The sequence below is a fragment of the Natator depressus genome, chromosome 11 (genome assembly GCF_965152275.1).
Source record: "Natator depressus isolate rNatDep1 chromosome 11, rNatDep2.hap1, whole genome shotgun sequence".
Lineage (NCBI taxonomy): Eukaryota > Metazoa > Chordata > Testudines > Cheloniidae > Natator > Natator depressus.
Window position 1 is genome coordinate 2535356 of NC_134244.1, and position 16994 is coordinate 2552349.

Sequence of the window (16994 nt, forward strand, 5' to 3'; positions counted from 1 at the left end):
AGTTCGTATGGCAACTTCCAACTTACCTGTATGTGTGTATATATATCTTCTGACTATATGTTCCATTCTATGCATCCGATGAAGTGGGCTGTAGCCCACGAAAGCTTATGCTCTAATAAATTTGTTAGTCTCTAAGGTGCCACAAGTCCTTCTGTTCTTTTTACATATTTACGTAACTCCTTTAATCACAGAATACTTCAGCATACACACGATTCCACTGAAATGCAGCCACCCATGGTGTGGGTTTCAGCAGTAGCCAGCTAGAAGTCAGCACTGTAGGGGAAGGTTGAATTTTGGCAAAGGACACCAGAACAAACCTTTGTTAGTATGGGAAATGCCCTGGTGTCACTTTGTACCTGTATAGTAGACAGGACCATCCAAAAATGCATTATCTCTAAGCTGGTCCGGATCACAGTGCGGGGCTGGATATAGGGGCAGGCTACCACCTGGAGTGCTGGGGGCGGGGAGAGGGGCTGTATTTGTTAGCAACAAAAGGGAAAATAGAACATCTGAAGTAAAATGTTTCAGGTATTCCATTATGTGGATTCGTTTTTTCACTAACCTCCTAGAATGTTCTGGGCCTTTGTAGAATCTCGTGGAACGTTCCAGACATTCTGAGAACTGCATTTTCCTCGAATCTCCTAGAATGTTGTCAGCCATGCCCTCGCGGGTATATACGGGGCGGGGTGTTGCCAGTCAGTCAGTGAAATACAAGAACAAAGTGAAGTGAGAGCCCAGTTGCGATATTGTGAACCTTGTTTTATTGTGTAATTCTGAAAGCATAGAGGAAATGAATTTTTTTCTTTGCTTATATATGGCATGAATAAATACAGATTTACAGATCCTAGCATGCAAATTTATTGTCTTGTATGACAAGGATAAATCATGCATGCAAGTCATGCATCAAAGGCATGAAATGGGCTACAAATGCAATAAAAATAAGGTATTGAGAAGTTTAATAAATGGGGGGGAGAGGTGTGCTGAAGATGCTCCTTGCCTGGGCCAGTTCTGCTTCAGTGTTATGCTGCATTCAGGAATCAGGCTGTTTCCTTCTTTGTTCCAAGAATGAATCCTATTAGAGCATATAGCTTCTCTCGATGAAAGAATTGCTCAAGGAAATGTTATAGCCAGCACAGTAGATATTAACAGCAAGGGGGAAGAAATACAAGCCAACATGGGAAGAGAATGGGTTAAAGAATATTTAGATAAGTCCGATGTATTCAAGTTGGCAGGGCCTGACGAAATTAATTCTAGGGTACTTCAGGAACTAGCTGAAGCAATCTCAGACCCATTAGCAATTATCTTTGAGAACTCCTGGAGGACCGGTGAGGCTAGAGGACTGGAGAAGGGCAAACAAAATACCTATCTGTAAAAAGGGGAACAAAGAAGATCTGGGGAATTATAGACCAGTCAGCCGAACTTTGGTATCTGGAAAGATACTGGAACAACTTATTAATAAATTTGTAAGTATATAGAGTTTAATAGGGTTATAAGGACTAGCCAGCATGGATTTGTCAAGAACAAATTCTGCCAAACCAAGCTCATTTCCTTCTTTGACGGGGTCTCTGGCCTAGTGGATGGGGGAAAGCAGTAGCCGTGGTGTATCTTGATTTTAGTAAGGCTTTTCACAGACCCGCATGACATTCTCATAAATAAACTATAGAATGTGGTCTAGATGAAATTACTATAAGATGGATGCAAACTGGTTGTAAGACTGCCCTCGAAGTGTAGTTATCAATGGTTTGTTGTCAAACTGGGAGGGCGCATCTGGTGAGGTCCTGCAGGGGTTAGTCCTGGGTCTGGTAGTCGTCAGTATTTTCATTAATGACTTGAGTAATGGAGTAGAGAGGATGCTTATAAAATTACGGATGACACCAAGCTGGGAAGGGTTGCAAGCACTTTGGAGGACAGGATTAGAATTAAAAAGGATCTTGACAAATTGGAGAATTGGTCAGAAGTCAACAAGATGAAATTCAATAAAGACAAGTGCAAAGTATTTCACTTAGGAAGGATGCTCATGCTCAAATGCAGAATTACAAAATGGAGAATAACTGGCTAGGCTGCAGTACTGCTGAAAAGGATGTGGGGATTATGGTGGATTACAAATTGAATACGAGTCAGCTCTGTGATGCAGTTCCAAAGTCAGGTTAATCTCATTCTGGGAAGTATTACTAGGAGGGTCGTATGTAAGACATGGGAGATCATTGTCCCGTTCTGCTCAGTACTGGGGAGGCCTCAGCAGGAGCACTGCGCCCAGTTCTGGGCATTGCACTTTAGGACAGATACGGATTAATTGGAGAAGGTCCCAAGGAAAGCAACAAAAATGATAAAAGGGTTAGAAAACCTGACCTATAACAAGAGGTTAAAAAAACTGGGCCTGTTTAGTCTTGGAAAAAGAGATTGAGGGGGGCTGGATACGTCTTCAGGTATGTGAAGGGCTGTTATAAAGAGGACAGTGATCAATTGTTCTCCGTGTCCACTGAAGGTAGGACAAGGAGTAATGGGTTTAATCTGCATCAAGGGAGATTTAGGTTAGATATTAGGAAAAACTTTCTAACTATAGTTAAGTTGTGGAATAGGCTTCAAAGGGAGGTTGTGGAAACTCCATCACTGGAGGTTTTTAAGAACAGGTTGGACAAAACCCTGTTTGGGATGGTCTAGGTTTACTTGGTCCTACATCAGCGCAGGGGGCTGGACTTTGACCTCTCAGGGTCCCTTCCAGACCTATATTTCTGAGAGTCTCTGGAAATGTGTTCCACCTTAAAAACTGCCGTAGTCTGCACTAATACGCGGTCTTGAGGGGTTGGTGGGTTTTTTGGGTATTGCTTGTCTGTGTGTTTGAAAGACTATGCTTAGAGCCTGGGATAAGTGCTTTTTCATCTCAATCTTAAAGATAAATTATTTGTAGACTATTTTTCCCATCGTAGTTGTCACTTAGCCAAACTAGAGTTCTTCTCTTATCTCAAACAATTTGCATGTTATGTGACTGCTTTCTGAGTTTGGCAGGCTGAGGTTTCGTCCGTCTGACGTTCTGCCTGCACGTTCAGAACGCTCATCTAAACCACTTAAACCAGCCATGCACCAGCTTTCTTCCCACCCCAGCCGTTTGCCGGGTACGTTTATCCAGCCATGCCCGTGGTGCTGCCAGTCAGTGCATTCTGGGAAGAATCTGGGCAGCTGTTCCATAATGCCTCAGCAGGGGGCAGCCTGCGTGGAGGGCCTGTGGCACAAGACATGTGGAGCAGTGCACTCTGGTATGTCCTGTTGCACGGAGAGCTAGGAGGGAGGAGGACCCAGCCAGTCTAGTCATACTGGCACAGCTAGGAGCCCTGCAAAAAGAGTGCCAAACTGATTATAAGAGAACAGCTAGGTGCCAGCTTAGGCTGCTGGCCAGGGTGAAACCCAGCTAACAAGTATTAACCTTGTGATGGCCTAGTAGCGTAAGACTCATTCCAGCCCACGTCAGCAAGCATGTTCCAGAGTGAAGGCTGATGCTGGCTTCTTAGCTTGCACTGTGTGTCTTTCTCTCTGCTGTGGCATGAGTTAAGAGCAGAGGATCTGCTTTAAACATGAAATCCCCAGCATTTGTCAAAGTCCCCAACTCTAAGTGCACAGTGCTACGCTGATTCTGGGGTCCCTGAATTTCAGCTTTATGAAATGAGGGGAAACCACAAAGTTAATAAAACAGGTTTTGGGCTGCAGTGAGCCTTCCGGGGGATGCTGCTCCGGACTCTGTACCTTCTAAAGCTTCTAAAAATTTGCTGTTCAAACCACAGGAATTTCCACTCTGAGTCATGCTAACACGTTCCTCTAGTTCTTGCCCTCCCTCTGCTCAGTTATGTAATGTGGCTGTGTCTAACATTAGCTACAACCGAGCTTTCCTTTCATGGAGAGAATCCACCATTAACCAGCTCAGCCAGGGCGAAGCTCTTTGATCTCTTTTATCCATTGGCCTTAGCAGTTGGAAGTCAAAGCTGTAGAGTTTAATACAGAGAAATCCCAATAAACTGCCCCGGTAGATTAATTAGTAACCTACCTGAACTCTCCCAGATTAGGGATGCATGTGTTTCTCCTTCCATTTCTAGAGCAAGGAACATGCTATGGGTATGGAGAGTGAAGAGTTCAGACACTGAAGACCATGCACAGCTAACGAAGGACAGCTGATAACGATCTGTGTGATACATTACATGTTGAGTTAGCAATGTGCACGTACCTCATGTGAAGGGGTGAAGCTGCAAGTAGTGTGTGTGTGTGGTTAATTAAGGAAAACAGCACTACGTGGTCTGGGTGAGGTCAGGAGATGGGGCCCTCTCAGCCTGAAAAGGGTGTCTGCAGGTCTTTCACACCTGTATATTCGTTATGTTAGAACTGTGGGACACATCACTTCTTCGCTTATTATATTCCAAGTTAGGATCATGAAAATGCTCCATATATATGCTGTGAGCACGTCACGAGGACCTATTACCAAACTAATACATGTTTCAGTCCGCTCTTCTGCCAAGTAGCTGCTCTTCATACACCAGCCAGTACCCCCACCTCGTGTCAAAGGGCCCTGAAAGCTGACAAATCTGGGCTATTTTGCAGGATGGTGAGAGAGAGATACTAGAGCCCCGGGGCCCATATGGGGAATATCCTGCCAGCAGCCTCCCATCAGTTATAACCTTAGGGGATTTCGCATTTTGTAACCTGCAATTTATCACTAGTAGCATTTGGCTGAGTTTCACCTAGTTAGTGTTGGGTTAAGGCTTACAGTTTCAATTGGTACCTGTTCTTTCACATACTTCTCATATTCTGCATGAAATGGGATGTCATTCGCAGTTACATTTTTTAATTCTCTTGTGTCCTAAAGAAGGAAACAGTTTTGCAATGAAATTGACGCCGTCAGAAGCAGCTCGCCTAGGAAAGCACAAATGACCCTTGTTAGTGGCTGCTCTTCAGCGTCTCTTCTCATGTTATGATTTTAGGCCGTTTGTTTTGTGTGAAGTAGGATGCTTTCTACTCCTAAGCTTCATGTTCCTGATCTGAGCTTGTGTTATTGTTGGTTAATTTGGCAGGGTTTTAATTTAATAAACAAAGCTCACATGGGGTTAGGAAATCTTTGGTGTAACAGGACTCTGATTCCACTGAACTAAATATTTCTTATCCCCTGTAAGGAAAAATCCTTGTTCACATTCTCTAAGGGAAGGTTGGCACATTAAAGTCAGCACTTTGAATGTCAAAGATTTTGGGTTCTAATGTCCGGTATGGAAAAGTGGGAGCTATGGGCATGTTGCGTGTGTGGGGGTTGAGGGGACTTCAGAAGCCAGCGTTCACACTTAAAGCAGGATCGTTTGGCCTGTCTTACACTTGAGTGAATTCATGTTGGTTTTGTCTTGTCTGCTCAGGAATTTAAGGAAGGCCGCCGTGCCAGTCACACAGCTCCACAGGTGCTCTTCAGCCACAGGGAGCCCCCCCTTGAACTGAAAGACACGGACGCAGCAGTAGGTGACAACATTGGCTACATCACCTTTGGTAAGCTGGGCCCAGGAAGGGCAATTTATCCCTGTCCTCCAGCGTTCACTGCAGAGAGCTGCTTCACGCTGTCTCATTGCTTGAGACTGGGAGTGAAACCAGGAAACTCCTTGTGACATGGTTCTGCATATGGAGTGGGATGCAGTACAGAGATTGATGCAGCAGTCATTCACCTCAGGGGACCAGGTACCTGTCCCTCTGGGCAGTGAGTCTTACACTCCTTCCAGTCTAGGCATCCTGTAAACGTTGGACAATTGTCTTGCTACGTGGCCATAAAGTGCCATGCACGCAACTGGTAATAACAATCCCTATTGGTCATGTGTTCCCAGCCTGAAACCATTGAATGGCTCAGCAAGATAGGCAGTCTGTGGCTCACGACTGAAATAGGAATGCTGCAAGTTAAGACTGATGCTGATTGGTCAGAGCAGCGTGGGAAAATGTTCCGAGTTTTTGCTCCGCAGTTCTTGGCTCTGGTGCATGCTGATAATGTCACGTTGTCGTGGTGCATTTGGGTCCAAATGCACCACAACTTTATATAAAGTAGTAGTAATAATAATAACAACCTGTCTGAATATTCCTCAGTTGGGGTGGAGAGAGACAAATGAAATTCCTGTAGTTTGAAAAGAGGTTTTGGGGGTCACAGAAGTCCATATCACATCTTCATCTGTCATCTCTCCTCTCCTGTTGATAAAAATAAATGACATCCATTTTCTGTGTTCAAAGTGTTCTTTGTTCTCTGAAACAGGAGATGAGGAAACAGAGAGGGGAAGGTTAATCATTTGATAGCCCAGGTCATTAAGCATGTTAAATAATGGGAAAAATAGAAACAGATTTTATGATTTGATGCATCGTGTTATTTTGAAAATACAGGTTCAGTTGATGACCGGGGGTATAGCTTTGAGTTATTCATTTGGGGAAAGATGTGCATATTTTTTGTATAATTTGTTTGGCCACAAATGTGTGTGTTGCAAATGTTCTATTAGACGCGTGGTCTGAATGCACAGCTGGGACCTGAAACTTCCATCTTGGCTCTCCAGCATTCTCTTTGGTCTTGGACAAATCATTAGAGCTCTGCCTCTAATTTCCATCTGTACAGCAGAGATACTTGCTTGCCAGGTGCTGTGAGGGCTAGTTAATATTTGCAAAGCACCACATGGTGCTAGATACTCCCCTGGAATAGTATTCCCTCCAGCCCATTTTTGTGCAACTTTGCCCGTGACTTAGGAGCTGTTAGTATCGGCTAGTGGTAGATATGGAAGCAGGCACTGTGCAGACTTCTCCATGAGAGCTGTGCCAATACACCTGGTTCTTGAGCTGCAGCATGCTCTGCTACACTTGTCCCAGTCCTTTCCTGTGATGTTTGGCACCGGACTCTGATTTTTGTGATGGGCACTATTGCCCTGCGTGGATCAGACAGACCTAAGTGAGGACTACTCTCCAATCTCCAGTAATAAAAATACTGAGGTGTTCACCAATACCTAGATGTAGGCGTAGTGTACACCACACTAATAGGCATTATGCACATGGTATTGACATAGTGTACGTTATGTATGTGGCTTTGGGAAGTTGTTAACTGAATGATCAGGATCTTCCCACAGTTCTGTTCACGCGTGACAGGTATCCCCCAGCACTTGGCAAAGCTGAAGTCAGCTTTGGCATTAGAGAACAGGAAACTTGTTAAAGCAAAGATGCATGAATACCTTGTGACAAGGACAGTGAGGGAGTCCTGGTATGGCTCATCAGCACTTGGGATGTAATATTTGAAATGAGATAAGGGAAAGTATAGGGATGTAACTTCACAGACCAGTACCTGGGATGCTAGTATCCAAAACAGAGAGAAGGAAGATACAGAGCAACAAGTACAAACTGGCGGGTTGGATTTTTGTTACATACAGAAAGTTTTGAAACGTTTTGTAAAACCATGTTATAAATATAGCTAGTATAAATATATATTTCCAAAGCACACCTTTGGTGTAAGGTGAACGTCCTGCGAGATAAGAATTGCTTTCCAGAAGGAGGGTATTTGTCTCCTTTTCACATGGTACTATTTTGTTCTTAGGTAATACATTTGGTTAAGTTCGGTTATTTGACCTCTTGAATGTTTTTAAGAATGAGCCACAAGTGTAGTTAACGATTGGCTACACCTTTTAGTCAATAGATGAAACGGGGACGAAAGTGGGTCAGTATGTTAAGGCTTTTCACTTCAGAGCACCCTTTCTTGCACTCGTTTGAGAGTAGGACGCACAGATGCTGCTGCCTCCCTTTGCTGAATAAAGCGAAGTTCATACTGGTGTGTTGTTGTGATACCTGTCTGTACAAGAGTCCTGAGCTAAGATTCGTATCTCAGAGACATCCGGCAACTCATGAGTGATATGGGAGCACAATGTAATAGCAGATCTTAGACCATGCACAAGCTCTGCAACTCGCTTTAGATCACAGGCTTTGTGTGTGAACAGCTCCTCTTCAATGTCAGATTTAACTGCCCCTTTGTGAAATTAGCCCCATGCCAGAGGCCTGTCAGTCCTGGGAATGGTAATTGAGTTGTTCCCACAAAATAACAGCCCTTGGAACTGTGCATGTCTGCCACTCGCAGTTGGCACCTTGCTCCCTGGGCCAGCGTAACTAATAGCGCTTGGCTTATCCAGCAAGCGGAAGGCCACATGGCAGTGCTGAGACCTGCCTTCTGTGAAAGGCGCTTCTGTTTGTACTGTGGCAGAAGGATGCAAAATTTCATCCTGGACAGTTATTTTCCTCCGGATGCATCGGGATTTTAGCAGATTATATTCAGCGGTGACAGGGCAATCAGCAGCACCTGGTGGCTTCCCAAGGTGCTGTCCAGGTGTATCTGCCCTGTCATCTTGGAGCTGGGGGTGGGGTGATTGGCAGGGTCTGGCGATGAGCAAGGGTCATGTCAAAGGGTAGAATTCTGACATGAATACAGTATTGATTTGCCATGTAAAATCACACGTTCTCTACCTTGCCTCTTAAATCTTCATGGTCATGAGGTTTTCTCTATGCATTAGATCAGGAAGAAGATTTCTGCTCTGTCATTAGTAAAAAATATGTATGGGGTCTTTGTTACTAGTTTAGAAGAGACAGGCGGGATTAGGTTTCTTTCCATGTTTCATTCACTGAACAGACCAGTTTTTAGTTCATTTTGCCTCTCTGCCCTCTTAAGGTGTCTGTTGAAAGACATTCGTCTAGCTTAGGAAAAGTGAATGAGAAGTACTTTTCACAGGTACAATGGTGTGATCATCTTCAGATTAACTCCAATCACCTGTGTCAACCAGACTATCAGATCGTACAGCTGTCAGTGTTGCCATGGGTGACTCTGAGACGGCAAATTTTGGAGCAGTGCTGTTAAGCCTTGTGTTAAAATTCCAAGTGCCATTCAGGCATATGGTGCAGGCAAGGGCTCTTTCGTAGACCTCGTGAGTATTAAGGCTCATGTATTCAAACAGCTCTTCAGTAGCTGTTCATATCCGATAGACGTGGGTGTGTCTGCCTCTGCCACTCTTCCTAGCTGGTGCTCAGCCTGGGTCGGAAATAAAACTCCTTGCACTGTTGCTTTATCTTTCCAGTGCTGTTCCCCCGCCACACCAACACCGCTGCCAGGGACAACACCATCAACCTGATCCACACGTTCCGGGACTACCTGCACTATCACATCAAATGCTCCAAGGTACAGAGGGGACTGTGCTGATTTCACGTAACGCTGTGTTCTGGAGGGGCGGGGGAAACATTCCGAGGAGGGTTTTAAATGCAGAATTCATCTCCGCCTCTCTGCTTCACGTGCTTCCAACGCTGAGAGCGTAGCGTGTAGCCCTTTAGAAATGCCATGTGCTGCATAATCCCTGACTGTGGAATTGAGTCTGCAGAGGGGGCACGTTTTAAACCCTGCCCTCTTCTTCGGTTCTGTCCGTGATCCCCACAGGGATCCCCACAGTATGCGCGCTCCACCCCTCAGGCCAGCCCTCGGGATTTCAGGGTTTAGTCCTGTTAGGATGATAACAGCTGATGTTTGAAAACCAAAGTGTGCGGATAGAACCTTCAGCGTTTGTTTTGTAATGCAAACAGGCCTATATTCACACGCGTATGAGGGCAAAAACGTCAGATTTCCTCAAGGTGCTGAACCGTGCCCGTCCAGACGCGGAGAAGAAGGAAATGAAAACAATCACGTGAGTATCAAAGCCGGGACCCGTGGGCCTGTAAGAGTCTCGTGAACACAGGTCACGTCACGGCCAGTACAGTGTGTGTTGGGGCGGTTCTCAATAGCTTTGCGTGGTGAGCGCACATTGGAAAGGCATTCCTAATGAGTAAGCACTGTTATAAAATGGAGTAGAATTCTTTTGTCCAGAGCCCAGGAAGCCCTGGGAAGAGGGCAGTAGAATAGAGAACGTTATGATGTTCTTTAACAAGCTTGGTTATTTAAAGGCTTCTGCTGTCTGACCTTCTCTTTTTTAATAATCCAGCTTATTTGTAAAGTGCACTCCGCCTTTCCCAGGAGGGCATTTTCTCAATTCTGAAAGGGGTAGATCTGGGTTGGTGGAAGGCAGCAGATTTGGAGACAGGAAGCATTTTGATACCTCTGTATATAGCATCTTTTGTACAAACGGCATTGCTGAAGTGTTCGGAACAAAGCATCCCAAGTGCTGGGCTAGCATGGCTCTCTGCTGGCAGAGTTTTTGCAGTAGCTAGTCTAACACGCACTCCAGGGCCTTTCCTTCACAGAGAGAAAGTGCATTGATTCTCCAGATTGTGGGGTTGACTTTGTACCTAGAATTAAAAGCTTGTTAAATTAAACGCAACTCTCCTCCATATTTAAATATTGTTAGGAGGAAATCGAAACTTTGAGGAAAGGCTGACGGCTCATCCTTAAAACTGTCACCCTTAAGGCAGAAGAGTAGCATGTTAAATGCTGTCAACTTAACTCTGAATGTCCTGCCTCTTGTTAGATATTCTCGCATTTCAGCAACTCCCTTCAGAATCGATCAGTAGAGCTCGTCCATGCTCCACTCAAGTGTGGAACGTAAATGTGGACTAGGCACATGCATAGTCTATAAACCCGGTGAAAAGTATTCACGGGCCGGGCCAGCCCATCCCAGGCTAAGAAGTTGGCTCAAACGTTCACCCTTAACTAAGGGATCTGACTGCGGACTAATTAGTTAGCAAATTTCACCTTTAAATCCTCACGGAACCTAAACTCAAATCCCAGAGTGGCAGACTTTTCCTTCACGCCTACATTTGAAAAACAAACTCACTTTCAGGTATCAGACAGGTTCTTCCCTCCGAGTGGGAGCCTTGGAGCGTGTCTGGGGAACCCAAGGCTGGATTTCCCTTACGCTGACTCTGTGGTCTTGGACAAGTGAAGTTGCTGCTCTGCCTCTGTTCCCATTTCTGTGAAATGGGGATGGTGCCAATACCCGCCGCTGTCCGCAGGAGGTGGAGGATGGCTGTAAAGCTCTCTCAGCATTGAACGCACGGTAGATGTTAGCAGTTGCATTATGCCTCCGCTGCCCTGTGAGCAAAAGAGAATCCCAGAAAATCAAAACGTGAGAACTAGCTGTTAGCTTACGATGCGACAGTATAAATGTGATTCTGTCATTCAGACAAGAAGGGCTGGAGCATCAGGGCATAATCCTGTGACAGTCTCTTGTAAGTCTGCACTGGTCCTCTCTCCCCAGCTAATCCTGGAACCTCTGAGGGGGAAGGGTCAGCCTTGAGAATTGGGAAAGGCTGACCTGCCTGCAGTTCGGTTAAAGCCCAACACCTGCAGCTATTCTGTGTGTGAATCCCACTTAACTGCTTGTTTTCAAGGGAAATAAAGGGTTTTATCTCACACCTGGCTAGCTCAGATGATGGGGGAAAGCTAAAATGTCTGTCTGCCTCCATTTAAACAGGTAGTTCTTGTCTTGACTGACCTCAGTAAGTACCTTAAATTGCCCTGTTTTGCTGTTAAAGAGCAGACAGTTTGGGAGCTCAGTCCTAGCGCATGGGGGGTTTGTGTTCGTTGGCTCTGAAGGGAAGGATTTTAAGCAGTTCTGTAATTGAGTGCCGAGGAAGCTTCTTGCATGTGTTTTTGATGATGATCAATAAGTTTGGCCCTTGCAGGGTTGGAGTTCAGATCTCCTTAGTTAGTTTAAACTCTGCTTTAGGGCCCAAAGGAGAATGAGCTAGGACATCTTGCCCATTTCCAGAAGCATATTAACTTTCCCTATTATAATATGGGATAGCCGGCGGTCACAGCTTACTGCCTCTGATCCCTAGACAGGATGGGGGCAGAGCTACCTCTCCCCCTAGATACGGCGGAGTGGCCAAATCCGGATTAAGGCTGTTGGAGGGGAATAGAGAAACCACACAGCAGTTCTCAGCTGGACTAGGCCTCTTGATGAGGAAGGCGTTGGCATCCTTCGCTGAGCCGTTCCCATAGAGAGAGGGAACAGGTTTGTCCTGGTGGAGGGCAGGGCAGATGGTGAGCAAGGGGGCTGGGGGTTGAGTGAGCTATGGAGGGTTGGATACAAGAGCATAACCCCGATGCGGGGGCGGATTAAGATGAGCTCGTATCTCGTTCGCTTATTTCCCCCCTCGCTTCTTGTTCGCAGGAGCCTCTTCCATGCCAGACAGTTCGCTGGCGACTCTCTTCAGCAGACAGAGTCCCACACAGGTGTCAAGGTCCAGAGCCAAAGGCTGACAGGCAGAGCAGTTGAGGCCAAGAGATGAAACAGAAGATAGGTACAGCAGAAAGGCAGCTGGCTCGGTTTTCTTGCCAGCAATCAGTCCTCTTAAGGACTAGTCAGTAAAGCTGGGGGTTTGAAAGTAGAAAGTACCAAATTGCCGTTAATGCTCCATTTACTGTTCTAACGCTGCTTGCTTATCTAGCAGGATGACTGTACAGGAACTGACTAGTAACTGGCATGAGCAGCAGGTTAGTCTGGTGCCAGCTGTCCTGGCATCTCTCCCCGCGAGTCGGAAGAAATGCCCTGGGGGGGTTCACGGGTCACGTGCAGTGCCGTCACAGAGAACTGTCCCTAAGGCACATATTGCTGTGGTGAGCTTTGGGACCAGCCAGTCGGGGTGTGTGTGTGTGTGTGTGTGTGTGTGTGTGTGAGAGAACCCGGAGATGGACAGAGCTTGGCAGGGTGTAGACATACAGCTCCGAAATAGGCGTCGTTTGCAGTAAGTGGAGTTAAAGACGGGAGGGGTTCTGGGCAGGGACCCTCGGCCTTATCCAGGATCTCTGAACACATCTTAATGGCTGATGAAGTGATCAGTGCCTCTCTCGTCCCTTAAAGTGACATTGCTGGCTATGAATCATACTTTGAAAAGCAATGTATAAAATCTCTGGGGCTGGTGGAAATGGTGCAAAAATGAGGGGGAGGGTTTAATCTCATTTACTTAACACTAATTGCGCTTGGTTCACATTTTGCACCTCACTCAGCTTGGGCTGTGAAAATAGACATGTCAGTTTCACCTTATCACTCGTCTGCAGTGAGTGACTGTTTTGGGGATTGTCCAATGGGTCTGGAATTTCCCTTAAGCCTTGTAGAATATCTTCAAAAGCCAGATTTTGGGCCCGATGCAAATATTGTGTGTCCATTGAAGCACCTGGAGTAAGAGGCTGCTCTGAAGAAGTGGATTGTTCCAGCTAGAGGAATGATATTTGGGGGGCCTTAGAAGTGGCTCAGTCATGCAGGGAGTCTTGCCATGGAAACGCTCAGGTTTGTTATGTGCTCATAGGTGTGTGGAACAGCAAAACACCAGGAAGAAACAAAAGAACCACATGCAGAAATGTTGCGTCCCTAGAGAGATGATAGTGCAAGTCCCAGCAGGCTTTCAAGAGAGCCCTCTGCGCGCTCTCAATGTTCAGACTGTAGCTGGCTTTACTGAAAAGGGGCCGGGCTCATTTTTAATCCAATATTGCCCACTGCTAGTGGTGGTGGTGGTTTAGGTACGCCCTTCTCAGCCTCTTTCCGCATGCCCTTCGGCAGCAGTGAATAGCTTAAAGCCTCCGCCATGGTGCTGCGTGTCACGCGCTGATTCATTTTGAGTTAACAGTTTGCACTGGGGAAATTGCAACTGCCAGGAGCAGGGTCTGGGGCGTTTAATATGTTAGAAAATTCTCTCCTCTTACAAAACGGTTCTGTGCTGTTGGGCCTGCCTGGGGAGGGCAGAGGGCAGAACTGCTTGGTCCCAGTTAGCTGCGGGTGTTTGCTGTGTTCGCTCCCCAGAAGGTAGTTGGTGCGTTTCTGAGAGGAGTTTTGCCACAGCTGGGGCATTGATAATGACTTTTAAATGCCTCTTCCTCCTCATGTCACATCTGTCCAGTGCATTGGAGCCTCTTAGGGGTATTTCTACACAGCAATGTAAGCCCAGGCTCAAACCTAACCCTTGTTGCTTCCACACACCAATTGTGTTAACCTAGGGCTCGAACCTAGGGTCCCAGGACCCTGCAGGGCTGGAGGGTCCGAGCCCATGTTAACTTGGGACCTAGGGTCCGAGCCCTATTGCTTTTGTGTATGCATGCAGCCCCGGCTTGACTTGGGTCCCAGAATTCATAGACTCACAGAATCTCAGGGTTGGAAGGGACCTCAGGAGGTATCTAGTCCAACCACCTGTTGAAAGCAGGACCAGTCCCCAACTAAATCATCCCAGCCAGGGCTTTGTCAAGCCGGGCCTTAAAAACCTCTAAGGATGGAGATCCCACCACCTCCCTAGGGAACCCATTCCAGTGCTCCAGTTCTTCCAGTTGTATCCCAGAGTTCCTTGGGGCAACTTCCTTAGTCCTCTCCATGCTAACAGTCTGTGATGCAATCTGTTGCACTTCCTTACAAATGGAAACCACACATCTCTTTGCAAAGATAACAGCTGAGATCAGTATAAACTCATTGTCTGCTGAACACTGGTCTTCAAGCATGCTACCAGAGAGCCTGCGGGGTTTTCAGTGGAGACCGATCAGAAGACATTTTTTGCAAAGAGAGCTGCTTCAGAGTCACAAGAGCACAGTCAGATTTTGGTGTGCGCTTTCCGGGTTGCCCTGCAGGGAGAGGGAGTGGCAGAGCTCCCTGCTCAGCATGGCCAGGGAAGGATGACCCCCAACACTCTGGCTGCTCCCACTCCCTGGGCTGTGCATGCAGAGCTGCCTGGCCAGTGTGCACTGTCAGGGTGCTGAGTGGGAGCCAGCCCCAAAATTCCCCACATCCTCCCAGGGATCCCTTATCTCTGCCTCCTGGGGTGTGGCAGGTACAGGAATAAGGGATCCCAGGCAGTGGTGGATTAGTCACTGGGCCAACGGGGCCAGTGCCCGGGGGGCCTGGAAAAGTGGGCATGCCCTGCTCCACCTGCCCGCTCACCTGGCACTCCCTGACCCTGCTCCCCGGCAGGAGTGCTGGACTTGGGGGGCAGGACAAGCCCCTGTGCCACAACCCCCATTTCCCCAGCAACCGCGCTGGGGCGGGAGAACAGCCGCTTGCTCGGGCCCAGGGCCCCACAAAACCGTAATCCACCTCTGATCTTGGAGGGGTGCTGGAGCATGCTGCTCCCCAAGCCCAGGGGATGCACTTCACTGGTTTGTAGCCGGCAGCCGCCAGGCTGGGGTGTGCGGGTGTTTTTCCTCTGAAACCTACATCTTATGTCAACTTCAGAACAGACAAAAATAAATAAAAAACCAACCAACCAAAAACCCCTTCGTTGAACAACCCATTTTAAACATTCAGCATTGCAAAGTTTCAGTTTAATCATCTGATGGCCCTGGAGACTTATGTCCTAATTATCCTCAGAACAGGTGCCCCTGGGTATTTTCCCGCCAGCCTGACTCAGCCTGGAGCTGGCGAGCCCAGTTCTCAAATCAGTTCAGTATAAAGCCTCCGCGGGCAGCAGTCATCCTACGGGGACAGCCACTGAAGGAGCTAATTACGCTGTTTATGAACTCCTGCTCCTTACAGCACCTGAGTCCTGTCCGCAGCACCGTCACAGTGAGGAGACAGGGTGGGCAGTAGAGTTTTCCCACAGTGCCACACATTTGTAGGGCTAGAGTGTCGACACGGAGGCCGGGGGGGGGGTGCCACGCACTCTGGGATAAGGTTACTTTGACCCTGGTCTGTGCACTGCACCGTGGAGGCCAGAGCCCTAGATTCGAGCCTGGGTCAGAAAATCCTTAACCCAGGGTTACAATACAGTGTTGGCGCTCAAGCCCAGGCTTCCCGCGGGGGTCAGCTGACTCGAGTCCCACTATAACCCATGGCTTACGTTGCTGTGTAGAGAAACCTTCTTGGTCATAATATTACTGGTTCTGAGAGACCCGCATGGTGCCTTGCTGTCATCCATGCTCATATCCGTCTGGCTCTGGTGAATGGAGGCTTCCTCCACTGAACCCTCTTGCAGCAAACTGCCCAAGGAAAGCAAACCAGACTGTGACTGATCCTCTGCAGCTGGTCACCCTATGTCTTGGGGCGTGCGCACGTAGTCTAGGCATCTTCCCCTCCTGCCACTCCAGTCCCTTCATTGGCTTTTGCTCCTTGTCCTCTTCTTCCAGGCCTTCCATAACCATGACCACGTATCTGCTCTCATTTCCTTCCATGCTCCTTGCAGTTCTCTCCCTCTCCTCTTTCCCCTCTTGGGTAGAACAGCCTCCCCTTCTGCCTGCTGAGCTCCCCCTTGAAAACACTCCCCCAAATCCTCTCCATGGCCTCCCTTCCCCAAACGGCATTGTCTCGCCTGTGTTGAAAGGGAGCACGATGGATGTCAGTGCGGGACTGTACTGTGACTGAGTAACGTGTGCGATACTTGGCAAGAGAATACCCCTAATATTGCCCTTCTGCTCCTTACAGGGGGAAGACGTTCTCATCCCGTTAACGCATGGGGTGTGGCGGAGGCCGCCGCTGAAGTCAGAAGGCTGGAGCACTTGCTACTTGATAATCGTAGCTTTTAATGTTGCACCTCTCTGGGCTCTTAAGGAATACAACCAATCGGGTTCTGTTTTGTACAAGTTTGGGAAGTAATCTGCGGAAACGAGCTGTGCTTGCAAGGACTTACTAGTTCAAAAAAACAACCACCTTAATTCCATTTTGATCAGTTTAATTTCTTTTCTTTTTCTTTTTTTTTCCAAGCTGTTTTGCTTTGCAATATGTTTCTGGTAATGAGTTGCAGTATTTCTTATGAGAATAATGCAATATTAACTTGTTTTCTTCTGAGTATTTGAGTTCAAAACTCCTGTATCTGAAGAAATACTGTTGGGGTTCATTAATAAAGGAGATCTTTCTATCTTAACGGCTTGTGGGAGTTTGGATTGTTCTAGACATGAGACCTATGAAGTTCACTTAGCACTTCCCAGTGGTCCCGGACAGAGTGTAGGTTGAGCAGCATTTCTGGTCTAAGCACTTTCACCTGCTTGTAACATCTTCAATCTTTTGGGCTGAAATTTGGCAACGTCCGGCTCAGCCCAGGAGTGACTGTTTTCCAGAGCTGAACCAAAGGTGGTTTTGATT

General features: G+C 47.1%; 1 protein-coding gene across 1 annotated transcript in view; it reads left to right on the forward strand.

Moving 5' to 3' along the window:
* The window catches only part of ARPC2 (actin related protein 2/3 complex subunit 2), a 33655-nt gene extending 16879 nt beyond the window's left edge, over window positions 1-16776 (forward strand). Inside the window, exons 7-10 of the mRNA XM_074967019.1 lie at window positions 5385-5511; window positions 9093-9193; window positions 9589-9689; window positions 16338-16776. Of these exons, the coding sequence (XP_074823120.1) occupies window positions 5385-5511; window positions 9093-9193; window positions 9589-9689; window positions 16338-16362 (354 nt within the window). The 3' untranslated portion in view covers window positions 16363-16776. The remainder of the gene's footprint in view (window positions 1-5384; window positions 5512-9092; window positions 9194-9588; window positions 9690-16337) is intronic.
* The last annotated feature ends 218 nt before the right edge of the window (window positions 16777-16994 follow it).